The sequence below is a fragment of the Fistularia commersonii genome, chromosome 25, assembly GCF_037954325.1.
Source record: "Fistularia commersonii isolate RoL2024-O1a breed Wild chromosome 25, RoL_Fcom_v1.0, whole genome shotgun sequence".
NCBI lineage: Eukaryota > Metazoa > Chordata > Actinopteri > Syngnathiformes > Fistulariidae > Fistularia > Fistularia commersonii.
The window spans coordinates 11,461,662-11,487,662 of NC_141308.1; the positions used below are offsets into that span (position 1 = coordinate 11,461,662).

At 44.6% G+C, this 26,001-nt stretch overlaps 3 protein-coding genes across 5 annotated transcripts; 1 reads left to right on the forward strand and 2 right to left on the reverse strand.

Moving 5' to 3' along the window:
• Window positions 1-1,760: 1,760 nt before the first annotated feature.
• On the reverse strand, window positions 1,761-13,126 carry slc7a8b (solute carrier family 7 member 8b). Of its 3 annotated transcripts, XM_086172873.1 has the most exons (13): window positions 13,008-13,099; window positions 11,560-11,988; window positions 9,855-10,061; window positions 7,916-8,120; window positions 6,940-7,091; window positions 6,688-6,813; window positions 4,895-5,048; window positions 4,425-4,548; window positions 4,116-4,219; window positions 3,405-3,501; window positions 3,169-3,318; window positions 2,916-3,093; window positions 1,761-2,146 (listed from the first exon to the last, which is right to left on the reverse strand). In XM_086172873.1, the coding sequence occupies exons 3-13, from the start codon at window positions 10,006-10,008 to the stop codon at window positions 2,058-2,060; spliced, it is 1,533 nt and encodes a 510-aa protein (XP_086028999.1). In that variant the 5' UTR covers window positions 10,009-10,061; window positions 11,560-11,988; window positions 13,008-13,099; the 3' UTR covers window positions 1,761-2,057. The 3 variants fall into 3 exon arrangements, with proteins under 3 accessions (XP_086028999.1, XP_086028998.1, XP_086029000.1); XM_086172872.1 differs by lacking the exon at window positions 11,560-11,988 and having other exon boundaries at window positions 13,008-13,126; XM_086172874.1 differs by lacking the exons at window positions 11,560-11,988; window positions 13,008-13,099 and adding an exon at window positions 11,110-11,455.
• A 1,175-nt stretch (window positions 13,127-14,301) lies between these two features.
• Window positions 14,302-23,219, reverse strand: prmt5 (protein arginine methyltransferase 5). The gene is made up of 16 exons (XM_086172578.1): window positions 23,118-23,219; window positions 22,681-22,799; window positions 21,214-21,299; window positions 20,337-20,471; window positions 20,104-20,216; window positions 19,975-20,024; window positions 19,732-19,895; window positions 19,192-19,353; window positions 18,226-18,303; window positions 17,961-18,019; window positions 17,563-17,685; window positions 16,440-16,615; window positions 16,095-16,298; window positions 15,872-15,982; window positions 15,713-15,777; window positions 14,302-15,324 (listed from the first exon to the last, which is right to left on the reverse strand). The coding sequence occupies exons 1-16, from the start codon at window positions 23,213-23,215 to the stop codon at window positions 15,172-15,174; spliced, it is 1,896 nt and encodes a 631-aa protein (XP_086028704.1). The 5' UTR covers window positions 23,216-23,219; the 3' UTR covers window positions 14,302-15,171.
• Window positions 23,220-24,090: 871 nt separating this feature from the next.
• psmb11a (proteasome 20S subunit beta 11a) lies at window positions 24,091-25,612 on the forward strand. Its single transcript, XM_086173136.1, has 3 exons — window positions 24,091-24,118; window positions 24,846-25,198; window positions 25,286-25,612. Exons 1-3 carry the CDS (start codon window positions 24,091-24,093, stop codon window positions 25,610-25,612), a joined length of 708 nt encoding a protein of 235 aa, XP_086029262.1.
• The last annotated feature ends 389 nt before the right edge of the window (window positions 25,613-26,001 follow it).

Below are 26,001 nucleotides of genomic sequence, written 5' to 3' on the forward strand. Positions count from 1 at the left end.
AAGAAGGAGGAGAAGAAGAAGAAGAAGGAGAAGAAGAGAAAGGAGAAGAAGGAGAAGAAGGAGGAGGAGGAGAAGAATTAGAAGGAGGAGAAGAAGAAGGAGGAGAAGAAGGAGAAGGAGGATTAGATAAAGCGAAAGGAGAAGAAGAGGAAGGAGACTGAAAAGGAGGCGGAGAAGAAGATGAAGAGAAAAGAGGAGAAGAAGAAGAAGTAGATGGAGGAGGAGAACAAGGAGGAGATGAATAAGGAGTTGATAAAGAGGAAGGAGAAGAGGAGGAAGAAGGGGAAGAAGAAGGAGAGAATAGGAGAAGCAGGGGGAGAAGGAGGAGAAGGAGAAGAAGAAGGAGAAGGAGTAGGAGGAGAGGAAGAAGGAGAAAAAGAAGAAGAAGAAGGAGAAGGAGAAGAAGAAGGAAGAGGAGGAGAACAAGAAGGAGAAGGAGTTGATAAAGAGGAAGGAGAGAAGAGGAAGAAGGAGGAAGATAAGAAAGAGGAGAAGAAGACGAAGAAGTAGAACAAGGAGGAGGAGAAGAAGAAGTAGATAGAGGAAGAAGATGAATAAGGGGAAGAAGAGGAAGGAGATGGAAAAGGAGAAGAAGATGAAGAGGAAGGAGAAGGAGGAGGAGAAGAATGAGGAGGCAGAGGGTGAGGAGAAAGAGAAGAAGACGAAGTAGAAGAAGGAGGAGGAGGAGGAGGAGGAGGAGGAGGAGGAGAGGAAGGAGAAGAGCAAGAAGGAGAAGAGCAGAAATCTGAACAATATTGTTTTCATGGTTTGCAGTTTTCCTGCATCGAACGTCACATCCTACACTTTGGGACCTTGAAAAAAAACAAATCCCCAAATTTTAAAAATCACTTTTGTAGCCGTCAAAAAGAGGATATTAAGAGTGTCGGAAGTCAGGAACAATCCAAGAACAGAAACAATTGCCATCACTTTTTCAATAAATGGGAAAAGTTGATTTAATTGTCTCAAGCTGTCATCGCAGCCACAACAGGGACGTCAAACTCATTTTAGCTCAGGAAAATCTATTCTCAAGTGTTTTGTTCAAGTCACCCCTTAAACCTGCTATCTTTTAACGGATTAAACCAGTTATGTTGTGCTGATCCGGTCACCCCTGACCTAGAATAAATAACGGTATCACCATAGCAACACAACGCGATAAGACATCCACCTAGATATGATTGAAGAGGTGACAACTTACAAATAAACCAAATATTACGGGTCGCATGTTTGATTCTGACGGATCCAATGATCTGGAAAAGACCGACAGAGTAAAACAGGTTATCGGTCGGGGGTCGTGTTGTTGCTTCATTGCTGCGGCTGGTAAATGAACGCGAGGTATTTTTGTGAAAACAACTCACTTATTGCACATGAATGGGCAAGAGAAAGTAAGAATCCAGTGGAAATACAGACTGGAGTATTTGTGTGTGTGTGTGTGTGTGTGAAAATCACTTGCACTTTAACTTAATTACCTTGTCATAACTTGACATTTCTTTTTTTGTACTTTACATGCAGCACTCATCTGCACGTGTAATTACTGGCCATTCAAACCGCACTCGTTCTTGCACCTGCGCTTGGTTGGTTGTACACCAAGCTGCACTCAAATGTTTTATTAAACAGTATTTATGTTTACAATCATTATTTCCCATCAATTCATATCCAAATGTACTGTGGACAGCAGAGTAGGAATTTTCACTTTGCAGGAAAACGTGTTTCTCTATCATTTTTCAATCCTCCGTACGTGCAAAGCATGGCAGTAATAACAATGAATTTGACTTTTTTTATTATTCTTCAAGTTTAAAGTGAAAGGAAGTGAGATTACAAACAGCACAAACAGTGGGACATTAAAAAAACATTGCAGCTGCCTTTTCAACTCCGATTGCAATCACACACACACACACACACACACAGGTGCGGTCAAGAGTTAAGATTTCTGGAGCCGGGAAACATGGGAGAAAGGTTTTCCAGAGAGTCTGCAGCTCCCGTTTGTCCACGTCGACCAACGCAGAGCATTTCTGACTTCCGTGTCGAGGCCTCATGTCTGTTTGTCTGCATGGACGTGTTCAGGCGGTTTTCTCGTCCTTGTCTGTTGGCCCCTGGGGGCCCGGATAGACCACGGAGCACAGCTTCTGACACAGATGGGTCACTTTGCCTGAACAGATTGCAAAGAGAGTCACTTTGGCGTTATAAATGTGTCGGATTAAAAATGGGCAGGTTCTACAGAAGAAAAAAAAAAAGGTCCAAGTTGATATGGGTGTGTTTTATGAACTGAAAATACACAGAAACTGGTAATCTAGTGACATGCAACGCCTCAAACCGAATCACAGCTCCTCCAGAGCTCTCTGAAAAGTAAACTTACAGAGGATCCACCTTTGAGCGGTGCAGCGATGCCACAGTTTGACTAATTAAATGCCCGAAACCACAATGACGCATTTAAACCATCATCGGTCAGCATTACACCTGGACGATGAAATGGATAATTAACCAACATCACAACCCGACACTTAACACGTGTTTTTTAACAACTGAGAGCTGATGTCAAGACTGGTTTTGGCCGGTTTTAAGTCAAATATTAGGTTTTAACGATCTAACATTTAACATCTCGCCCTTGCTGTTTTTTTTTTTTTCTCCCCCCATTCTTTTGTCTATTCTTATCCTTGTTGTTGTTGTTCTTCACTCTGCTTTCTATTTATTTGTGGATATCTTTTGCTACCTTTTTATTCATATTTATTGATACCATAACTGTTATGCTGCTGTGACAAAAGAATTTCCCCTATGGGGATCAATGAAGTTTATCTTTTTCTTAAAATACTATAAAATGAGTTTGATAAATGACTGGGAAATGTTCCCGCCACTCGTATACTTCATATTAAGCTATCTGAATGGTAGTCTTTGTGAAAACGGCCCCCGGGTTTCCTCACCAATAGCAACGTTGAAGCATTCAGGCTTGTTCTCCCAGCGGACCCCCAGGAAATAGACGGGGACCCCGGTCAACATGATGGCCAGGCCCATGCCGCAGACAACGGGCTTGGAGTAGAGGGAGAAGACGGTCAGGAAGGCCCAGAACAGCAGGTAGATGACGGGCCACGCCAGGCTCACCTGGAGAGGCATACGAATCTTCTACCACACAGCGCCAGACGGTCATTAGTGAAGATCTCAAAGGGAAGGCCTGACCTTGATGGGGCGAAGCATGTCGGGGGATTTGAAGCGCAGGACGATCAGCCCGGCGACAGTCACGCCGTAGAAGAGGTTGTTTATGAAACCCACGTAGTTTATGAGCGTGGAGATGTCACTGGTGCACAGCATCAGCAGGGTGGAGATTAGCTGAGAATGTAGGTTTTTGTTGTTTTTTTGTTTAAGTTTGCACAAGTACCATCCACTCAAAATGGGGCCTTTGGCGGGGGACTCACGGTGAACAGCAGGGCCGGGATGGGCGTGCAGCGTTTGACGTGGATCATGGCCAGCATGCACGGGAGATGGCCTTCTCTGGCGCCGGCAAAGAAGAGCCTGGGATACAGAAGGAGAGGCGTCCTGACAAAGGGGTTCCTTTAGTTTCCACATGTGGGGAAACTCAAACCATTTAAGGCTTTAAATGTAGAGGGAAATCTTTTTTTTGTTCCTCCAAGAAAAAACAAACAAACAAAAAAAAAACATCTGACGGGATCATTCACCCCAAATACTGAATTTCATTCTTTCTTGCCAGTTTAAAAGCAATATCTTGGTGGTTTAGCCCAGGTGATTGATTTCTCATATTTTCCCAAAATTTTGAAAACAATCCCGTGGTTTAACTGAGAAAATAGGATGAAAAACAAGTCGTAAACAAATTAATTGCAGGAAAGAAAAAGCAAAATAAAGGACTTTTGCTGGTTATAGTAGTACTTATCTGATGATGAATAATTTAGGACAAGTAAATTCATAGATGTTTTTTTTTTCTAAGAAGGAATTTGTATATTTCTGAGAAAATGCAAGGATGTCACAGTTATCAGAAATGATGCACACTGATCTGTGTCAAACTGCTGCTGTGCATCATTTTCAAACACTCAGCCACACAAAAACACACAGAAGCGAACACTGTGCATGTTTGTAGTGCAACAGAACGGGAAGGGGGGGCACAAACGGACCGCGAGGATGTGAAGAGGGAGCCATTGACACCCCCGAAGGTGGAGAGCGCCACGGAGATGGGCATGATCCATGACATCACTCCCAGTAACTTCTCTCCAAACGTCTGGGAGAGAAAAATCAGGAGCAGACAAAATATGGACCTCAGTGATAGCAACTAATGAAGGTACAGCAAAAGAACGGAGAAGCTAGCAGTATGCTAACTTTGACGGACAGGCGGCTTTTTCGGCGGTGCGAAAACACACACTAGATGCGAGCAGGTTTCTGACGGGTCTGTTCTGGGGTCATTTTCTTTTTTTTTTTTCCCTCACCACTGCCACTGCGTTGGAGGCCAGCAGCTCCTGGGGACTCATGGCGGTGATGTAGGCGATGTTGGCAAACACAAAGACAAAGGTGACCATGGGGATGGAGATGAAGATTGCAAGCGGCAGATTCCTAGAAGATCGGGAGAGAAAATAATTGGTCATCTCAGAAACAAAAATCCAAACCTTATTTGACGTGTAAATCGCCAGGTCAAGAGGGATTCACTGCTCCCTACTGGTCATAGTCAGAAATGCACACTAATTGGCACATTTAATTCATTCTAAACACACGAAGAAAAATGAAAAAAAAAATTAAATGACCTAAATGGACAATACAAGCACTAAATATTATAAATTAGAAAGAAATTTGGGAATTAAATCTGTAAAACCATAAAAGTGCAGCTGAAGAATTCCTCACTGCGGCAAAAACATGCAAAGGCCTATTCTAATCCTTCGCTGCAGTCAGGTTTTCTCCTCACCTGTACGGGTCCACCAGCTCCTCGGTGACGTAGTTGAGGAAATTCCAGCCTCCGTAGGCGAAGGAGCCTTGCAGGAAGGAGAGCGCGATGAGACCCACGTCATAACTCCTGAAGGTCTCGAACGCGTGCGCCGGTTCCAGCCAGTAGTAGTGACCTACAAGAAAAAGGACAGCGGCGGCGTGATGATTGTGTTAATCCCACAGGGAGCAGCAGGCGGCGCCAAACGCAAGGAGAAACTGTCTGTCGACAGTCGGCTGCAGAGACGATTCCACGTCCTCCGCGGTTCTCCTCGAGTGAAACACTGGCAATAAATAAAAACAAATCACACTAAGTAAAAGAGCGTCGGTCTGGACGAAACTGTTTGTGTCCCGGCGGAGTGGCAAGATTGGGTTTGCTCACAGTGTGCACGTGTTTGTGAGTGTAGGGTGTGGTTGAGGATTATCTGTGGGATGAAGCAGTATGACGGACTAATCCCTTCCACATCAGGATCAGAAATCATGTGAGCCAGATGGGGGTTTTACCCCATTTCTGACAAGAGACGTCAAGGCTGCGGGGGTCAGGATGAATTCCCGGGGTTCAAAATATGATGGATTTTGAATCAGCGGGTGCATCTGAAGAGGCGGCAGGGTGGTGTAGTGGTTAGCGCTTTAGCCTCACAGCACAAAGAACCCCGGTTCGATTCTTTCTGTGTTTCCTCCAGGTTCTCCGGTTGTCTTCCACAGTACAAAAACATGTGGTTAATTGAAAATTCCAGCCTGAGCAAATTTGCTCAACAAATACTTCTCATACTTGGGATGGGGAAAAATGAACTCTAAATCAATAGTTAGATATTTGGGACCATTTCAATGATCTCATCACAAAAAAAAAAAAATTATTGCCTGGTCCATGATGACCAGAAGCACTGAACATAGATTCAATCAGAAAGCAGTCGGGCAAAGGTTCGACTTTATTTTCACGTCGAAACCGGCGTGTCATTAAAATCCAACAATGGATTAAAAAAAACAGCATGTCAAACTGAAATATTTAGAATCGGAGAATATTGGATTTTGTGAAAACACACACCCAATGAACAACTCAATATCAAAATCCATGGTTTTATCCATTGGCATCAGACATCATTACTCTGCCATGGTGGGCCGTATCAGCAGAGGCTGAGTGCAGGAGTGCTGGACTAAACCACCTGCAACTCCGTGGAATGAAGACAAAAGAGTTGGTGGTGGACTTTCGGACGAGTGCAAATACCTGGGCGCCCATATAGACAATAAACAAGACTGGACTAACAACACAGATGCCTTAAACAAGAAAGGTCAGAGCCGCCTGTTCTTTTTCAGGAGACTCAGGTCTTTCAACATCAGCAGAGCCATGCTGCAGAAGTTCTACCAAACGGTGGTGTCCAGCGTCATCTTCTACTCTGCAGTGTGCTGGAGCGGTACGCTCAGGGCAGGTGACGCTAACAGATAATAAGCTAATCAGGAAGGCTGGCTCCATCCTGGAAGTTGAACTGGTCTCCTACCAGAGCGCCTTCAGCCGTGGGCTGAGACCACCGAGGAGCACCACAAAGCACCACAGAGGGTCTGTCTTAACCGTCAAACTATAGAACTCCCTTTTCTCCAAGAAGCAAACCTGACAGCAATAAAATCAACATCATGTTTCAAGTGAACGGATGTCATGTTTGAGTCTTCCGGAAAAAGAACTTCCTTCTGGATTAATAAAGGTCTATTCTATTATGACCTAATTCCAACATCTTAAGGTTTGTGTCCAGCAGCGACTATGAATTATCAGAGCACACCTGCCTTTGCATATCTGGATGATGCCGAGGATGATGATGAGGCCCAGGGCCAGGAGCTTGCCGGCGGTGAAGATGTCCTGAACACAGGTGGCCCAGCGGACGCTGGAGCAGTTCACCCACGTCAACAACACTGAGGGGCGGCCGGAGGGAGAACAAAAAACAGTGAGCTTCCAAAAATACGAGATGAACATTCGGCTGTGTTGAAATTGTTTTTTTAAGACTGTTTGACTTTAACGTGAATAAAAGCTGGACCCACGCAAGCAGATGGCCGCAAGCAGTCGCAGGCCGCTGTCTGGGGGGAGGCAGGAGGGGTAGAGGGGCTGCAGGATGTAGTTAGCAAAGGTGAGCGCGATCACGGCCTGGTTGGTGGGGTAGATGACCAGCAACGCGATCCATAATCTCAGGAACCTGGAGGGGGAAAATCAGCGGGAGATTCAGAGCCTGAGCTCTGAAGAAGTTAAGAGAGAAAAACGGTAACACGTCTGGGTTTAAGTAAGCAGTGGAACACAGTGGCATGAAGGGAAATGAATGGAACTGGGTCATTGACATTTGCTTTACACAATACATAAGTGTGGCAGGGAATGGGTGGAAGAAAGGATTTCCTTTAATTAAAAATAGACCTGCTGAAACACTGCGGTGAGTCGTTCACAGAATTTGACATCACACCATGTAACCGCCCCTGCAATGTGGAACTGTGAGAATCTATTCTGCCTGGACATAAAAAAACAGGCGGGTGACGCACTCCCGCTCTATTTATAAACACAAAGGTATATTCGGTCCTTCAAAAGCAGTTTGGATTCAGTTTGTCTTCAAGTAGTAGCATAAAAAACAATACAAATGCATTGAAGGAGACTTTTTTTGAAACATCTAATTAAATCACGACGCCAGATTTAATTTGTGTATTTGTTCCAGGTACAACCCGCCCCCCCACCCGGCACACAGGGACCCTTGATGTGTCCTGCAGGATGCTTTAAAATGTAAATCGGCATCTGCCTTACAAACGGCGCCGAGAGCTGCATTCATCAGAGGCTTCGCTGCAAACCCGTCAGCCTAAAGGTCGATCGCAGGTCAGTCGGGAAAAATGGAGGATGCTGCGGCGCCCCCTTGTGGTCCGGAGGGAGTTATAAGATGGATCGTATCGGTTATGGAGGATTGAACTCTACTCAAAGCCTTTTTGTGTCGTTATGTCACAACGAGGACTTTGTTGTGACCTTGGTTTTTTTAAATCCTACCCCGCCAGTCCCCCGAAGACGTCCTTCACGTAGGCGTAGTCTCCTCCAGACCTGGGGATGGTCAAGCCTAACTCGGCGTAGCAGAGAGCGCCGATGGCCGTGATGATGCCGGTGGTGACCCACACAATGAGGGCTACGCCCACTGAGCTGGCGTTTTCCAGCACCCCCTTAGGACTCACAAAAATCCCAGAGCCAATGATGTTGCCTGAGTGATGAAAGAAGGAGAATAACGTGACCATTTTGACAATAAAGAAGGTAAAAAAAACAAAATTAAAAAAAAAAAACAGCTTTAAAAAAACAAAACAACGCTAGACACAGAAAACAAACTTTCATTTGGAAATTTAAAACAAATCTGGTTAATGTGGCATTTAAAATTATATTTCAACTGAAAAAAAACACAGCTATTTCCTTTCGTTTTGAATTCAAATCAGTTTTTTTCCCCCCAAACTGGTTTAAAATGTAGCCATAATTATGCACAAATTATCCACAATTTTGGAAAATATTCACATCAATATGATGAAGTACATCTCTTAAGAAAATGTTAATATAAAAAATTATGTAAATAACGTCTGAAAAAGATCTTTATATGCATTTGTTTATAAATTACATGTATGTATCCCCACCTAGACATCAATCACTATCCAAGTGAAAACAAAAGCCAAGTTTCCAGTCACATGACACCCCATTTCCTGTTCTGGTCTTGTTTTCCCAGTCCATAAAACCCATTCAAATACCTAATTACTACATTAGCATTACATCCAGAAGTAGAATAAATGCTCAAATCAATAAGGCGTCTTTACAACCAGATCCTGCAAAGCCCTTTTCTAGTCCTCTGTGTTCCTTGTAGGGTTTTCCCCTTGTTTGTTCTAACACAACATTCTCTGTCGGGGTCTTTTGCAAGGTTTCCTGCAGGCAACTTGGCGCTGAACGGATTTGCAGCGGCCTACACCCCTCGCCCCTCCTGGGGACGTTTTCCTTTTGAGCAGTATGACTAAACATGAGGGCTCCATTTCCTCAAAGCAGTGTGTGAACAGAGGCTCGTCCGCCCTGGCCCTCCCATAAAGTCTCAGAGAGGGTCAGGAAACTTTGTGGAGCCACGTTTTACAGCAAATCGACAATAACCTCCCGCAGAAAGACAGAAAATACCATGAAATGCTGTGATGCAGTTTCTAAAAATCGATGCGCGGATAAAAGGGGTAGGGTTTGGAGAGCTGAGTGCCCCAGAGTCCCATGTTGCCGGAGCGGCACAGAACACACAAATCATGGGCAGGATGGTGATGGAATACTGCGGTTTCAACACAGGCATTAGTGAGATTGCTTTTTACTGACACACACACACACACACACACACACACGATACCAAAGAAACCTGGAGCTGACTGAATGAGCGGGTGTAATGATAATGTGGCTGCACTCTTCTTTTCCTTTCAGCTTTTCTTTTCAGGGTTCGCCACAGCAAACAACCTCCTCCATCTAACCTTATTCTGTGCATCAGTGGGGCCACAGTGATGGCGCCCTGCAATCAGAGATCCAGGTACCCGGGACTGTTTGTGCACTTTAAAAAAAATAAAAAATAAAAAAATAAAAAAAAAATCGATGACCTATGATTTTCTGGATTCTGTTCAGAATCAGCAACTTTGATTTCAGCTATTTTTTTCAAAATGGTCTTTGGGTGGATTTTGGTGTAATTTTATGTGCATTTATAAAAAAATAAATAATAATAAAAAAAAAAAAATCATGCAATGAAGGGAACATATTTTTTTTCTTATTCTCTCTGCACCAGTGCTGACCATGAAAAGGACTAGCAGGGATGAATTACTACTCCGAATTGACTCAAAATGTAAATGTTTATTTGCACACAAAGACTGCTTGGGTTTGTTTGGGAGGATTAAAAAATAAGAATCCAAGATGAAAATTCAAATATTTTGCAAAAACTCACCCACGATGATGCCACAGGCACTAACCAATCCAATTTCCTTTTTCAGGGCCACCCCGGAGCTGTCTTCAGGTCCTTCCCCGATGCCCTCCGGGGAGGCTGCAGCCTCCGACTGACTGCCCCGGCTGCTGGGCTGCCCTGTGGGGTCCTCCGTCATCCTGACGCCCGGTTCGGCTTCGGTGGTTCAGATTAAGGGGGGACTGGCTCTGGCTGAGGGGAGAAAAATTTATGAAAGCAAGATGAGGATTTCAGACCAGGTAATGTGTTTTTTTTTCTCTTGTGTATATTTTCTGTCCACCTACAGACAGGGGCAAAAATATGCCAATGCAGTCGAATATAAAATCTAGCTTAGAGTTTGCGGCAAATTCCCCACATGGTGCTTTTGAGATTTTTGAATTTCCTTTAAAAAAGGTGAATTTGTCCACTTTCCTTACTATGCATTTCAATGAAGCGGACCTAAAAGTGCTAGAAAATAATGTTGGTCAAACTCTAGAACTTTATAAATTAAACTGCAAGCAGAAAATGTTCAGGAAAAATGCAATACATGCCCACCCAGTCAGCAACAAATTCAAGGAAGAGTGAACTCATTTCAATCACAGAGTGACTAAGGAATCCACATATTCAAAAACACATTTATTTCCTTTTTCCAACGATATAGTGGCAATCAACCAGGCAGAATGGGACCAAGGACATGATTGGAAACCCTTGCACTGGTGGACAGGGGCTGGGAACGGTACGTTTCCAGCATGGGCAAAGTCCACCCGAAGGAGAGAAGAACCTTGGTGATCGAGGAAGTTCGGAACCTTGAGGCAAAAGGGAAGAAGAGCAAAATCCATTGAGCTGCAGGTTGCGTGGCAGTAAGGGAATGTTGGCGCTAATTCTGTCAGGGTGCAAGATCGCGCTGACACGGGGAAGATACAGGTGGCGCTATGACAAGGGGTTGGAAGTGCCTGCAGACATCTTGGAGCAAGAGAGGAGGATGAAGCAACCGGCCAATGTGAGACCACTGCTGAGCACCATCGCCTTTGTGAAACGGGGCCAAAGGCCAGTCGTCTACAGCCAAGATAGGCAGGATCTCCTGCAGACAGCCCAGAGATGGAAGATTGAGGTTGACTTCAGGAGGAGACTCAGAGGCGTAACTGTCCACTTCTCTAAGAACCTGACGTCATCAGGGGGTCTCCAGAGGGGGGGGGTAGATCATCCCGGTGGAGGAGGGCTGTGAGGAAGCTGCTGAAAGGGGAAAAAAAAAGCCATTTACCAGTAACTTCTTCAAGACGGTCAAGATAAGGGGTGGACAACATGGCTGATAACCGTGGAAGCGGAAGGTTGAGGACTCCCAGCCCAATCTGTGTGGAATCTCGTGGCAAAGGGTGGACTGACAGGCTGCTTGAAGAAAGCAGCAGTTCTAGGCTGAGGGAAACGTCAGCGAGAGCCTCCTGCTGTACTGGGCATAAGAGAGAGGACAGAAGCTGGAGGAGAAGGGCAGTGACCCGGCCGCTCACTGCTGACCCGCAAACTGGAGTGTTGCTGATAAGGGACGCAACACCCAGAGCGGGTCGGGGACCATCTGATGACCTCTCTTCCAGGACGAGGCTTTACCCTTTCGAAATGGGCATAAGTTTGCATCGCAGATGTATTATACAACTGTTCACAGTTCTTTTTTACTGCAATTAAAAACACACCTCCCTGATGTGCTTTCGCTCATCACCTTTGGTCTCTGCGGGTTATCGGATGTCTTTTGCATACAGGTGACCGATCCGATGAAACATCAGCTAATGTGATGCACTGTCCCGAAGCTGAAAGCAAGGCAGTCCAAAGCTCCTTTGCAAAGACAGGAAGCATCTGTATTTCACTTGAACAGGTGAAAAAAAGGCTACTTGAACTGGCTTCCTTCCGGTTCTTTGTTTTCGTCCCCTTTGCTCTCTCTCTCTCAATGCGCTCTTTAATATCCTTCTTATCTCCAAGCTCTGTCTTTATGCGATCTGTCCCTTTCTCATGACACTGTCTTTTTCCTTCTTCTTCTCTCTGGGTCAGCATCCCAGTATCTCCTTGCTTTCTCGGCTCCACTTGAGACGCGTCTTTGAAAAATGATGTTTCAAAGCATGAAGGATGGGCAATGACCCCTTCAATTCCTTGCCTGTAATAAAAGATGTAATACTGTGTGTGTAATATTTTAGAATATGACAAAAAGTATGCACATGCCCACTCCATCATGGCCAGTGACAGAGTGGAGATTTTTGCTAAAGTTAGCATCTGTGGATAGTGGATTGGACTAGCAAACAGACTCCGTTGCAGGTGCAGGGTACCATTTCCCATCTGAATATCTGAAATGACTAAAGAAGTAATTTTATTAAGTGATACTTCCTTGGAACAGGAAGCGAGACAACACCCAGCCGCAAACTGCTAAAAAAAAATCATGAAGTTGAAGTGCATGCTATGATTGAGATAACCTAAACAAAATTGCAGTGCTTGTTACTGATTGCATCAGCTGAGGCCTTTGAGGGACAATTACCTTAAAGTGACAGGATGAACAGCAATTGTGAAATATTTAATATTAATCAAAAAGGACAAACGATAACACAGATTTGTTTTAGAAATTAAATAAAGTGTCAAGAAACAGTAAGGTATTAGTAAGATAAAATCGTAATTTCTTTGTCATTTCACCACTGAAACTGCCACTGTAAGCAAAACTAAAAAACAGACCAAAAAAAAAAAGAACTGAGATAAAAATATAGGGAAACACATTTCACAGACTTTGCACGGTCTGTGTGCAAATATTTGTCAATTCATAACGAAAACCATACAATTGTGATATTTTGCGATGTGTTGTACATGACTTGCCATTTTTGACGAGTATCCCAAAGGCGTGTAATGGTGATTTTGAGCCGGCTCACGTTACACGGCACTTTGCGACAAAAGTGATGGATAATACGGTCTCCACTCTTCATTTTGAAAATATGTTTCATTTTTAAACGAAATGACATCCTCCTTCCGGGTAATTCGTTTATTTTGTTAAAATTCACCGGTGTCACCCCTCTCTCCCCGTGTATTAACCCCGACCTAGCAATAAATGCTACTTCGGTGGTCTCCCTCCCTTTTTTTTATTCGAGTTAAACCCAAATTAATAAAAACGAAACAAACAAAAAAGTGACTCACCTTTCCAGGTACTCCGAGGGAAAGGAACGAAAAAATAACTTCCGCGGTCATTTATGTGACGGACTTCATATTTGGCGGCTACCGGCTGAGGCCGCCCGACGAAAACTGGAACAGAAAGTGATAACCATTTGACAGCTTCTATATGTGGACACAATGCTCACTCTCGACCAATCAGCGCCACCCATATTGGCAGCGTGTTCTCAAGCCACGCCCCCTCACACTCAAACCACAGACCCTTCAAAAAACTTGTTTATTGTGTAATTATAGTATTTATTGTTATATGTACAGTCTGGAAAAATTAAAATCTTATTTTGCTATCCGCGGTGAAGTCAAATAAGTAGCAAAACAAACAAACAATAAACAATCAGCATGATATTGTCATGAGATGTAAACAGTGGAGAGAAATGTAAACAGTGCGAAAAATTGTTGCAGTACTAACAGAATGTTCATGCTGAAGGAAAGAATGCAAATTGAAATGCAAATAACTGGGTTCACAGGATGACTCAACTTAAAAGTGGAATGCCGCTTGGTTGCAATCAAACAGATTTTTACTTATTAACTTTGTAACACACACACAACTGACTCCATCATCCGTGCAAGCATGACGATTCACAAGCTTTCAAATGACTTGAATTTCATTTTAGTTAAATACCCAGGGCAATCTAAAATTGTTGTATTAGCCTATCCAAACTGCGGGGTGGAAGCCATTGCATCTAGACCTGCATGCATCATAAGGGAGGGGTGTGTCCTGCAACATACCAATAAGTTAGGACTTGTCGAGATGTCTATATGGGGTTCATTTTCGTCAAAATCATCCCTGTTGCGCTCATAAATGGCATGGAGGAGGAGGAAAGTGCGTGCGAAACCAGGTATACCACAGTGGCAGCGGTGATTGAAGAGTGTATTTGAGGCAATTTATAAGAATAAAACAGCCTCTTTCACAAATGAAATGGCACACCGCGTTATTGTCCACTAAACACACTTGTTGCATGTGGCAGGTGGGGAGGCCTGTTTGCAAGGATGATGAATAGGTCAAGAGCATCTTGAATGCTGAATTTTCTTGTTCTGCAACTTCAAGAGCGACACCTAGTGGACACATTAACCCTCACACCCTTGGCTAATTGCTCCTAAATTATCTTAACCACAATTCTAGAATGTCCTAAATGGTCTGAGCCAAAAAAAAAGAAGAGGAGATGGAGAACATTACAGTGTCTTTATTGACATGGTTCAAACATACAGATACAAAATAAATGCAAGACAAGTCAGACCCCTCCCCCCCCCATTTACCCTCCCCTAACAACATGGCATGTAACCTTGGGGGTGTGAACCCCCCGGTGACCTAGTGTTGTGAAGACAGGTTCGTAATCAGCACACTATGGAATGTGTTTGATAAGGCAGGAGTCCGGTTAGGATTTAGGATGTGTGGAGTTCATATGTATATCTGCTTACCAAAGTACAGAATGAGAGGGAACCGAAATAAAACACACACCAAAAAAAGAAAAAAAAAAATCATGGGGGGAAACAAGTGCCCGGGTATTCAGCCTCATCTGAAAGAACCAATCCCATAGCAACATAACGCGTTTGTGTAAAAATGCCAGCCAATGGGGGAGAGCGGTCGAGGAGGAGGAGAGGGGTCTCGTGGCGATACTGCAGTGTTCAGGGATCACGCCAGAGTCGCTCCCAAAAATTCAATTTCAGTCCTATTTCACTTTCCACGATCTCACTGAAAAGAAAAGGTCAAAGGAGATTACGGAGTCCACCAATCTCTGGAGGAGTTTGCAGTCTCAATAAAGACAGCTCAAATTTAATTTTGCAGACTTCTTCCCAAAGAACGCAAAGCCTCACAGGTTTAAGTGAAGGACATTCAAAGTGGGCTTGAATCAAGAGTTTGGGTTGGTTTGATTTTTCATTTCCCCTACAACGCTTGGAAAATGGTCAGTCCAGTCCTTTGCGTGGGAAGGACGGAAACAAGGATTTCTCATCAAACTCTGAGCATTTTTTTGAACTTGAAAATAACAAAAAACGTGTCAAATTCAAACCTCACGTGATTTGAGGTTTTAACCAAAGATACAGAAAGCCTGGAGAACCCCTTTCCCCCACCAACACCCACATTGGTGCCCCACATCTTCACCAGCGTGCGTGTGTGTGTGTGTGTGTGTGGTTTTCACAGGCCGATGGTGTAGGAGCGCCCGGCCGGGTTGTGGATGGCGGAGCAGGAGGGCTCGGTCACGGCCCACTCGTACCACACTTTCTTCCCATTGTTGCAGCGCCAGAATCGAACCGTGACGTCGTCGTCCCGCGATATGGAGATGGGTTGCTGTTGGTCAGGAGGAGGAGGAGGATTTACATTTTTTTTTAGCCCAAACTTGGGACTACTTTTAAAAGAATTTCTGGGCAACTTTGGACTAATTTCGGTGAAAAATAATATTCAGTTTTCTTCTTTTTCTCTCCAACTAGGTTTAAACAATTTTTTGTTCATATAGTGTTCATTTCTTTGTCATTTTTCCAAGAACATCATTAAGGAGGTTCTGGTTAATTTCTTAAAAATGATCCTTTTGCATTTTTAGGCAGCTAATTTAAAAGTTGAAATCTACTCTCCGGATAATATTTCTGGAACCTATTCTACTGTTTTTTCTTTGACTCCAAAAACAAAACCAGAGTTAACTTAACTTGGATCTTTAGAATGAACTAAGAACAGAACTTACTTTGAGGGGAAAGAGGATAGGGAACCAAGAGAACATTCCGGGTGAATGCGTGTCTGGTTTTATACCTAAAAAAACAAGAAAGTATAACCATTAATTTTGTAATTAGCACATACATTTAATTATCAGCATAATCCCACTGTTTTTGCCGGGCAGCCTTACTGAGCATGACATCTTTGTACAGTGTGGTCTCGAAGTAGCCAGCGAAGCCGTGGAGCACTGAGTTGCAGCCCACTGAGAATCTGAGGCACTGATACCTGTTATTGTTCATATCTGGGGAAAAAAAATGAAAAATAAACACAAAAAGGACGGTTATTGCACAGTCACAAAAGAAATACTCTGCTATTCTGATGCTTGTTTGCAGCAGCGCAGGGTGAACCGCCACCTGTCGTGGGGTGTGTGAAGGTGAAACATGGCTTGGGGTCGGCCAGCTGGTGGAAGTTGTGCAGTCGCACCACGTATGGCGTCTCGAAATGGCACTCCGGGTCCTTGTCGCGCTCCCGGCAGCCTCGCACCTCATTGTAAAGCTTGGAGGAGGACAGGGGAGCCAGGTAGGAAGTGTAGGAGCAGGGGATGCTCACCCCGTCGTCTGAGAGCAATGAGGAGAGGGAAAGTGACTTATGTCGCAGGGACCCACGGAGGGGAATTGACGACGAGACTTTTTTTTTTCTAAAACTCCATTTAGTCTTCTCGGCCGAATGGCGACCCCTGAAGCCCCGCGCCCATGTACCTTTGAGAAAATGCTGCGCTCCGTCTAAGCATTCGGGGGAGAGTTCGTTGTCGCCGAAGGATCCGAGCAGCTCGCTGACGATGATGTCGGCCTTCTCCGGCGCCGCCCACTCGCGCATGTCACACGACACCACCGTCACCTCGTCGCCCCACTCCTCGAAGCGCCAGTTCTCCAGCCTGGGAGACGGGGAAGGAATCGGCATGTCAGATCAGGCTTTCAGCTTCAATATATATCAAAACATCAGTTCAAGGAAAAAAACAAAACAAAAACGACAGTCACGTCGGAGATAAAGAGGCCAAAATATGGCAAATTTGTGAATGTAGATGTCATTCCATATCTACCATTTTGAAGCTGTTTAGAAATATTGGAAACATGGTGATAAATTGTCCAGCCCCAGCAGAGTAAGATAAATCACACAAGTAGATGGTTTTCCACAAACTGGAAGAAGATAGCATCGCGTACAATTTCACAGCCCAGGAGATTCCGAGTGCGCGGCATGACTACAAATATCTACCTTGTAGAGGTTGTGCGCTAGAAGAGCCTTTGCTGGAGCACCATCAGTCTTATTATATCAGATTATATTTGAAAAAATATGGACGCAGGTGACAGGTTAGCTTAGCATAACTCGTGGTCTGCGATGCGGGCGGCGGGCCATGATGACGGAGCGTTGATGTCATGACGCCGATTTCTATAAAAACTGAACAAAGCTGGACGCAGCTGTGAAAATGATTTGATTTCTGAACAGAGTTTGGCTCGTCAGCCTCGAGCTGCACTCGCACACCAGCATTTTAGGAGAGTTAATGGCTTAGTCATGGCGGGCAAGGATAGACCAAAACCTAAGATTCAACAGTGATTCTGCTCCGGCTCTATTTATGCATTCATCCTCGCTGCTGTTGGTCTATTTATAGTTGCAGGTGTGTGTTCCTTCCCGAGCCAAAAAGCCTCAGATCTAAATTTCGTTATGCATGAGGGTAAGAAAAGATTCCTGCGGTGTTATAACACGGCTCACGGTCAACTCTTTAATTCACTTTAAACTCCTCCAGTGTGGCTCTGTAGGCCAATGCGGTTTTCTTCGCGGCACCGCCGGGTACCGACAAACGCTTCCAGGCGGTATTTCACTCACGTGACGACAGCGTTGGGGTTTTTCTCCACGGCGTAGACCTTCAGCTTCCTGTCGGCCTGCCTGGCGGCGCGCAAGGAGGCGTTGACCAGGGGACCCCGTCCCGCTCCCAACACCATCAGCACCCTGGGTCGAGGAGACAAACCCACTTGTGAGGCGACGGACGGCGCAGCAGCGGCAGCTGCCACAACTGATTCGGGAAATAAATCACCACTTGAGCCGTGGCGCTTATTGAAAACGCCTCGCCCTATTTTCTCTTTGGAGGCGCCGGGCGGGAGATTTCGTCGCTCGGTTTGAAACAAAATGAAACATCATCGGGAGCTCCGCCTCAGACGCGGTCTTGGATCAAAAGCACTTTGTTTGGTTATTTATTTCTGGGAGAGTGAGCTGATGCTGCTTACTGCACGTTGGTGTCTTTCTGCTCCTCGGGGACTCTGTCCAGTAGACATTTATAGACGGCCTGCAGACAACAGACGATAAAGTTGTGACAGAAATGCTGAATACCTTGAAGGTCCTTCACACACACACACACACACACAAAAAGAGACACTAAACTGACTGAGCTATTCTGTGCTTTCTCGGTTCGATCTTCACATTTAAGATGCCCGGGGTGTCCAGGTTTTTGACATTAATGGTCTTCTTGTGTTTCAAAGTGACGGCTCTTACCTGCTGGTACTGTGAATATTTAATGGGATCCTTCTCAAACACTTCGTAGGTCTGGGACTCCAGGTTGTCCATGAGGGGCTGGATAAGGAAGCAAGTTTAAAAGTCAATACAAATACATAAAACTGGCCGTGACGAAGCGGGGGTTTGGATCAAGCACTACACCTTTTTGGCCCCTTCAGGTTCTTTCTGTTTTTTCTCACGCACGGGGTGGATATTGACATTTTGTTAAAAGTCAAAGTTCAACTACAGTTCGTGCTCAGAGTCCTTGAGCACCTGAGGAGGCCCCCAATCGTCCCGCTGATCCCCATTTACACTACGTTTAAGGCGTAAGTTTCCACATTATAATAGAGATTTACACAACAAAGCAGCACCGTTCAGCTTTTAATGGGACACAAAGGGAACAAAAAGCTTCCCCTGGCATTTCACTGGTTAAAGCAAAACACTTTCTTCTTTTTATTAACGGCGTGAAAAGCGATCCTTCTGTCAATTTAATACACATTTAATTACACATGCCTCCTGTTAATCAATACCAAAAGGGAAAGGAATGACTGTAAATATAAATTTTCCATTTTATTTTCCATTTATTTAGCACCGCCTGGATGTATCATTACACCCGCGCTAGCCCGAGGGAGGGAATGTGTTTCCCCCTCGACGTCTTAGAAGTTTGTCTAAATTAACTAATTAATGCTATGCGGGCCCGTGACATGAAAAATCCATTTTCCCCTATCAGGAGCTATTTATCGAGGCGCTCGCACCAACGAATGGGTGCGATTCATGTGATAAATGATATCTTATGGCATGAAAATATTACACTCAAGTTGTAAATTAAGTCCAGCCGGGCCACATTTAAACCTACACGAGGCCAAGCCCAGAACACGAGGGGCAACTATTTATACGGCGGTATACTTTAATACAAATGTATCCGGGGCTGAGAGGTGAAGCCTGTGTGGTTGTTGGAATCCGTACCTGCAAAGGAGACTGCAGGTAGTCTTCGTAGCCCTTGGCAAAGAGCTCGTAGGCGTTGGGTGCCGGCCGGTTCTGATTGAGGTATTCCAGGTACTGCAGGTAGGATCGGAAGTCCTTCTCGGTGTGGCGACTCGTTCCCATGAAGATGAACTGCGCCTCCAGCTGTGGGAGAGGGAGGTCGACGCTTTAACGGCGGTTCGCGGCGGAACTGAGGTGCGTGTAAAAAGACGTGCGTCGTCCCCAATCAAAAAAGTGAATTTCGAAATTCTAAAGTGTAATGAGCGATCCTGCAAAATTGCATTTCCGCAAGAGGGCACGTGTCGGCTTCAAAGTGCCAGGATCAAGACTGCGCTTTTCTGAAACGGACAAAGAAATCACCTACAGCAGACGTGGACGGCATCAGAATTAAACAATGCACCGTGCCAGTTGAATAGAACCGAGATTAAATTGTCCTTCTTGCTGGAACAAAGTGTGTCCTTGTAGATACTTTAAAAAAAAAAAAGTCAGATTTGTGATGTGATTATCTTCCAAATGTCAAACCTTGAAAAGACGGAAGATGATTCTCTGATGTGCTTTGGATAGGACAGGGAAGCCTTTCTTATTGGTGAGGAAGATGCTGGTGGGCAGGATGGCCGCTTTGATCGGTTCCCCCAGCCACTTGTCGATCACGGCTTCCGAAGGCATGTCGGCCCCGACTTCGATGGCTTTGAGAAGGGAAAAAAAAGAGAACATTGTCACTACCGCCCCCGGCTGCGATTGTTTGTCCGACGTCGGCGCCCTCACCTAGGCAGACCCTCTTGTTGTAATCGCAAAGCGTCCTGAATGAGTGCCACCTGGAAGAGCCGAGGAATCAATACCAGCGGGGATTTGAAAGGAAATCAATGACAACCGTTCTGAGCTCGCCGAACTGACCAGCTCCAGGTCTTCTCGTCGGTGGCCGTGTCGTCCGCAAAAGCAGTGGGCTCGTTCTCTATGAGATCCTCCCTCGTGTCTTCCGCAGCCACCAGCGGGACACGAATCCAGAACTGAAGCAGACAGCGGGGACAGAGGCGTTTAGGGGGACTGGGTGAGTTTGGGTGGTTTTGGTTTTTTTTTCCCCGCCCTTTCTTTTTGCCGTCTTAACCTTCTTCCCACTCGCGCCTTACATTCGAGGTGTGGTGTCCCGACTGGATGTGGTTGAGCAGCACGCGGGCGAGGTTGGCGCAATGAGGGCCCTTCAGAGGGATCATGAAGACCGGCAGGCCCAGGTAGGCGGAGAAGTGCAGCTCCTGTATGAGAGCCTGGAGAGGAAGACATAAAAAACTTTAATCGCCGCCTCCAGGTTTGTTTATCCCCACAAACCGGTCCAAATACGGCTTTATATCCCCGCTTGTCCAGACTCATAATGCAATTTATTCAGGGCATACGTGAGCAGGTTGAAAAATTCCCTTTTTTTTTTTTCTTTTTTTAATGGAAATAATTACTCCCTCAAGTTGTTACTGGGCTTGAATGGAATAATGACCAGGAAATTGCTTTCGCAGAACACCATGACGTCACTTTTGAAAAGACGCATAATTCAATGCTGTGAAGTTGATTCAGGATTTAGTCATAAAAGCAACGAATAAGGCTGGGACACATCTGAAGTGGAAATGTGCCATTATTAGCGCGTCGGTGACAGAATTTTCCGACCATAACATACATTCTCAAGTGCTTCAAGTGCTTCGACATCAAAAAAACAGCCTCTGAAAATCCAGCAATCGCCCGTCCGCTCCAATGTCCCGGCCGTGAATCAAAAAATTCTACATCAAATATGCTTAAGGTCTAAGCCGCTTTGGACTTTGACCATCAAAATCTTCTAACCTCCCAAAGACCGGGTTAACATTTTGAACTGATCTCAAACAGTCGGGGTGGGATGCTTGTTATTCTAATGCTGTGGTGTGGTGTTCCTGGTGTGGAGGTGGGGGAGAAGGACGTGTGGCGAGGACAAAACAAGCAAGAACATCTGCGAGAAAGGGTCCCTAAAAGGTGATGAGCAAAACTTACAGCCTCTGAGTTCCTGCGCGCCGCCTCGATTTCGGAATCTGCGTCGATCCATGGCGACAGCTTCCCGACAATGAGAGTATTCCAGTCTAAGAGAAGACGACGAATACTTGGGAGTCTGCATCGAAATGTTTACCAATTTCATGCCCGCTACCAAAAATTCGACCGCTAAATAGGGGTCAGGAAAAATTGAAGCTGAGACTGTTATTTTAGAGGGCGTAAGCGACATGAGGATCCCTTCTGATCAAATAATGCCAATTACAAGATTCAAGGTACTGTCACTCATGAAAAATAAACAATTTAATTCACTAATATCTGCATCAAAATAAGGTCAGGTCACGCAACACATTCTGAAATGGTGCTATAATCACTTGTTGCCCCAAAAAAATGATATTTATAAGATTATTTTAATTACTGTTGCGTCAAAGCGAGCACAATCTGTAATCACCTCTGTGCCCCCAACACACATTTAAAGCAATAAAAGAAAAAAAGGTGACTTTCTGTGAATCAGATCTATTGTTACATTCGGGCGTCGCAGCGACGTTGGATGGTTGGACTTGTTAGCTTAATTTTACGGCTATGCTTTTACTAGTTAATTTTGGAGAAGCACAGTTGGCACAGGGCGGCAGCAACACCGCCCGTGTCGAAGGGTGGGGGTAATGGTGCTCTGCGGGAGTATAAAATCACAGGCTTCAGCAAGATACGAAGTGAAATCGGCCATTTAGACAATGCTGACACTGCTGAGTCTTCAACCATAATGAAACAGTCACTATCCGTTTCACATTAACTCACAACAGTCGACCCAAAATCAGTTGAAGTTAGAGACGATCTAGAAGAATGACAGAAATAAGAACCAGCAATTGTGTTCTGTTGTGATTCTAAATAGCAACGAGGACTTGTCATATGGATTTCAAAACAAATATACGCACCACGATATAAAATTGCATCAGTTCAGGTGATTATTCATCGTCTGTATTCGTCACTGTGGGTCAATAATCCTCACAGACCCGGTGTTGATTCCTAGCTTTGACTCCCACACTACAAACCCCCCACTGACTGACTGCTAACACTGCACAAGACACCCTTTTCTCCCCCTCCTTAATTTATAATAATATTTCATTTTCTTGCTTACAACTTTGCACATAATTAAATTATTACTGTGCAATAACTCACTGCCTGTCCCTTTTTTTTTTTTTAGTAATACTGCTACATGTCTGGTGCGAGGGCAGTGTACAAAGAATCGCACTGTCCGATGCATACGACAATACAAATCTATCGATTTGAACTATTAGGGATGAGAACTCCTGCAACATCACATCCACAACATACTAACACCTGCACTTTATTTCAATTTCTAATCAGGTTAGGGGACCATGCAACACATAGCAGGTAGGTGGGGTCACCTGCATGCAGGGGTGCAGAGAACTGGAAGATGAACGTAGTGAGTGAGTATATAAGATGATCTCTGACCTCTTCCGCACAGCAGCAGGTCAGACCGGGTCTGGGCACCGGTTCTGGATTTAGCGGGCTCCGACTCAAACTCCCTCCGGAACCTCGAGTGGAACAGGGGCATGCACAGGAAGTCGAACCTTTCCACCAGAAGAAGAGGGGGAAGAAAAAAAGAAAAGATAAATCTTAATGCTGCGATCGCTTTTATTATTATTATTGTTGCAAACCCTGGCGGTTATTCGAGTTTTCCCAAAATACGGCAGCACACGTGGATAGATTAGCAAAACGAAATGTGCACACCGGACACAAGCTTCATTGTGATTGGGCACGTGCTTGCAATTCACCGGCTAGCTTTAGCAAGCATCCGGTAGTGACATGACGCTAGCAAGCGCCGTTCGTGCTTTTCGAAGATTTACTTCTAACGTAAAATAACTTGAATAGTGCAAAAGTTTCCTCACCCGAGTTTGGCGACCGCTGCCAGTGTGTCGGCTACCTCCGGTACACAGTTCAAATCCCTCCCGCAGGACACCCTGCTCCCAGTGCTGGCGGACGCCATGATTTTTTTGGCCGACTGAGTAGTGTCACTGGGATGTCTCATGGTTTCTGCCTTACGGTGAAACTGGCGCCATCTTGGATCTGACGCGGCATCAACGACTATTTTGCGCGTATTACAACGGAGAGCCAAAATGGTGTCGGACGTGGCTCAGTCTCACATCCCGTATATTATCGCGGTTCATCGTCTCACGTCAAGTTGAATGAATGGTTAACGGTACAGAGTAACGTTTAAGGATAAATCAAGTAAAGTTTAAGTAAATACAAACAAGAAGTCTAAAAATTGTCACATTTGTCCGGTGAAATCTTTCTTTTTTTTGATGATCAAAAAAATAATTGTACCTTTAAGTGCTTCATGTGAATTTCCTAAATGTGTTTGAGGAAATGCATCATTTCATATACTTTAAAGAGATTATAATTTTCCTATAGAACACATTCTTTATCATGAATAGACAGAGATTGGCTTGGATATTCAGTTTTCTTTTGGATATTCCATATTTTATTGGCTGACCTATGTGCCCATATTTGAAGAAGGCAACATTATCAGTATAGTATTTATCTATATCTTTTATTAGAATATACCCTCAAGATGAGATTTTCCCTGATTCCTGTTTTGTATGATTCCTATGATTGTATTTGTACTGTTTATAGTTTGTCAGCATATTGTTTAATTGCAACTTGTTACACAAGGTTTTGGCTGTTTATATATATATATATATATATATATATATATATATTATTAACACTGCTTATTTTTACTTCTTCTATTATTGATATGTTTGTCTTGTACTGTCCACCCTGTTGTGAGTGGTTGAATATTCCCCGCTGTGGGACGATGAAAGGAATATTCTATTCTATTACAGTTCCCTTTTTGGCAATATGTTTGAGATCAAGCCCAAGTGGACAGGTTTTGTCCGAATAAATAGCTTCTGTTAATGGTTATAGCCTCTCTTCAACCACAAGCTGAAAGCGATAGAAGCGCGTGGGCATCATGAACTTGCACTCAGGTAGAAATATAGTGACTCATTCGGAAGCACAGAACATATAACGGTAGCAGAAAGTGGCTTCTCCTCTCTATCACTTTCATTTCAGGCGAGGTAGAGTATCACTTAACCGAAAGGGTTTTTTGATTAATGTCGATACTATGTGCGCAAGCTGTCCTGTTTTGGGAAGGGCTATAAAAGGGTGGCATCTCTAGAGTGGGCAGCAGATGAAAGAGCGCGCGGAGAAGAAAAGCAGCTTTCTAAAACATCCCGGGCTATAATTCGCAGACTGAGCCTCGTAATTTTTTTTTGAACACTTTTCATTAGATTTGGCTCTGCTTCCCGCGATCGGGGAATATTTTTAACCTGCGGGAAAAGCTTTCTTTTTAAATCAAGAAATTAATCTTCAAATTGACTTCATGGCTTTAGAAGATATTTGTAGTTTCAAAGACTCCGCTGTACAACACAAATGGTCTCCCTGTACCACACTGGATGATATAGAAACACCTTTTCATATGCCTAACTATTATGACCTTGGTTGGAGGAGACCGAAAACATCAGGAATTCCTCTGGACATTTTCTTACCGCCGATACCGAACCGTATTCATCACAGCAGAGCCTTATCTACCTTCCCCCCGGCAAATCGGTCAGTGACAGTTCGCAGGCCTTTCCCTCTGTGTCATGGGACAACGACCCTGGGTTTCATATTCCAAGGTGGGATCATTGCAGCCGCAGACACACGGGCCAGCGCGGGAGGACTCGTCGCCAGTCCAACCGTTAATAAGATAACCCCGATTCACTCCCATCTAGTGGTTACATCCTCTGGCAGTGGTGCAGACTGCATGCTGTGGGAGCGAATATTGACGAGGGAGATCAGACTGTACCAACTGCGACACAAACGGCGCTTGACGATAAGCGGCACCGCAAAGCTCCTCTCCTTCATGCTGCATCCGTTCAAAGGGACCGAGTTGTGTGTCGCCCTCACACTGTGCGGCTGGGACCAAGAATTGGCCCACATAGCAAATACTAACTCTGCACCCGCTGTGAATACAGATTTCACAACCATGACACATTCAGTATCCACACGCGGTGGCCCGAGGCTAATATATGTTTGCAGCGATGGCGCCCGACTGCAGGGAGATATTTTCTCCGTGGGCTCAGGATCTCCCTTTGCTTACGGCATCCTTGACGGAGAGCTGAGGTGGAGTCTGAGTGAGGAAGAGGCTGTGTCTTTGGGAAGGGAAGCGGTGTTCAGGGCCACTCACAGAGATGCCTACTCAGGAAACAATGTGGATCTGTTCAAAGTCACAGCCCAAGGATGGAGTCAGAGAAAGAGGGAGGACCTGAAAGAGGAATATTACAAAGAGATGGACAAGAGAGCAAAGATGGTTGAGGAAAGAAAAAAAGCAACCAAGTGATTCATGATGTAAAACTCTGTGTGTGTGTGTTTGTGTTTGTGTGTGGGTCAGGGCATTATGTGTGGGCTGGTGGTGATGGTGTGCTGAAACCCACAGTGGATGACCCACTTCAGAGTTGTTTGCACAATAATGATTTGAAAATGAATCTTAATTAGTCTTAATTTATATGCTTGGACATCACAAGTAAAATGAGGCAACCATGAAATTGGCTTTTTGTTGTCCCTGGTACTTAGCGATAAAGCTCCACAGACAGCAATAAAAAAAACAGCTTGTAATAAATTATCATTTTATCATCTTATTTGCTTTCCTCTGGTGTCTGTCGCAAACAGATTCTGTTGAAATATTTATATACTAATTTTGTTTTTCCGGTTCCTTTTATTATTCCTCCT

Coding starts and splice junctions, on each gene's coding strand:
- psmb11a (XM_086173136.1), top strand. CDS start 24,091: ATGTTTGAGATCAAGCCCAAGTGGACAG. Junction 24,119..24,845: donor GATCAAGCCCAAGTGGACAG/GTTTTGTCCGAA, acceptor CAAATCGGTCAG/TGACAGTTCGCAGGCCTTTC. Junction 25,199..25,285: donor CACTGTGCGGCTGGGACCAA/GAATTGGCCCAC, acceptor TCCACACGCGGT/GGCCCGAGGCTAATATATGT.
- slc7a8b (XM_086172872.1), bottom strand. CDS start 10,008: ATGACGGAGGACCCCACAGGGCAGCCCAGCAGCCGGGGCAGTCAGTCG. Junction 7,092..7,915: donor GTCTTCGGGGGACTGGCGGG/GTAGGATTTAAA, acceptor TTCCCCCTCCAG/GTTCCTGAGATTATGGATCG. Junction 5,049..6,687: donor CATCATCCAGATATGCAAAG/GCAGGTGTGCTC, acceptor TTTTTCTTGTAG/GTCACTACTACTGGCTGGAA.
- prmt5 (XM_086172578.1), bottom strand. CDS start 23,215: ATGGCGTCCGCCAGCACTGGGAGCAGGGTGTCCTGCGGGAGGGATTTG. Junction 20,025..20,103: donor GACGAGAAGACCTGGAGCTG/GTCAGTTCGGCG, acceptor CGGCTCTTCCAG/GTGGCACTCATTCAGGACGC. Junction 17,686..17,960: donor CAGAAAGACACCAACGTGCA/GTAAGCAGCATC, acceptor TCCTCGACCCAG/GGTGCTGATGGTGTTGGGAG.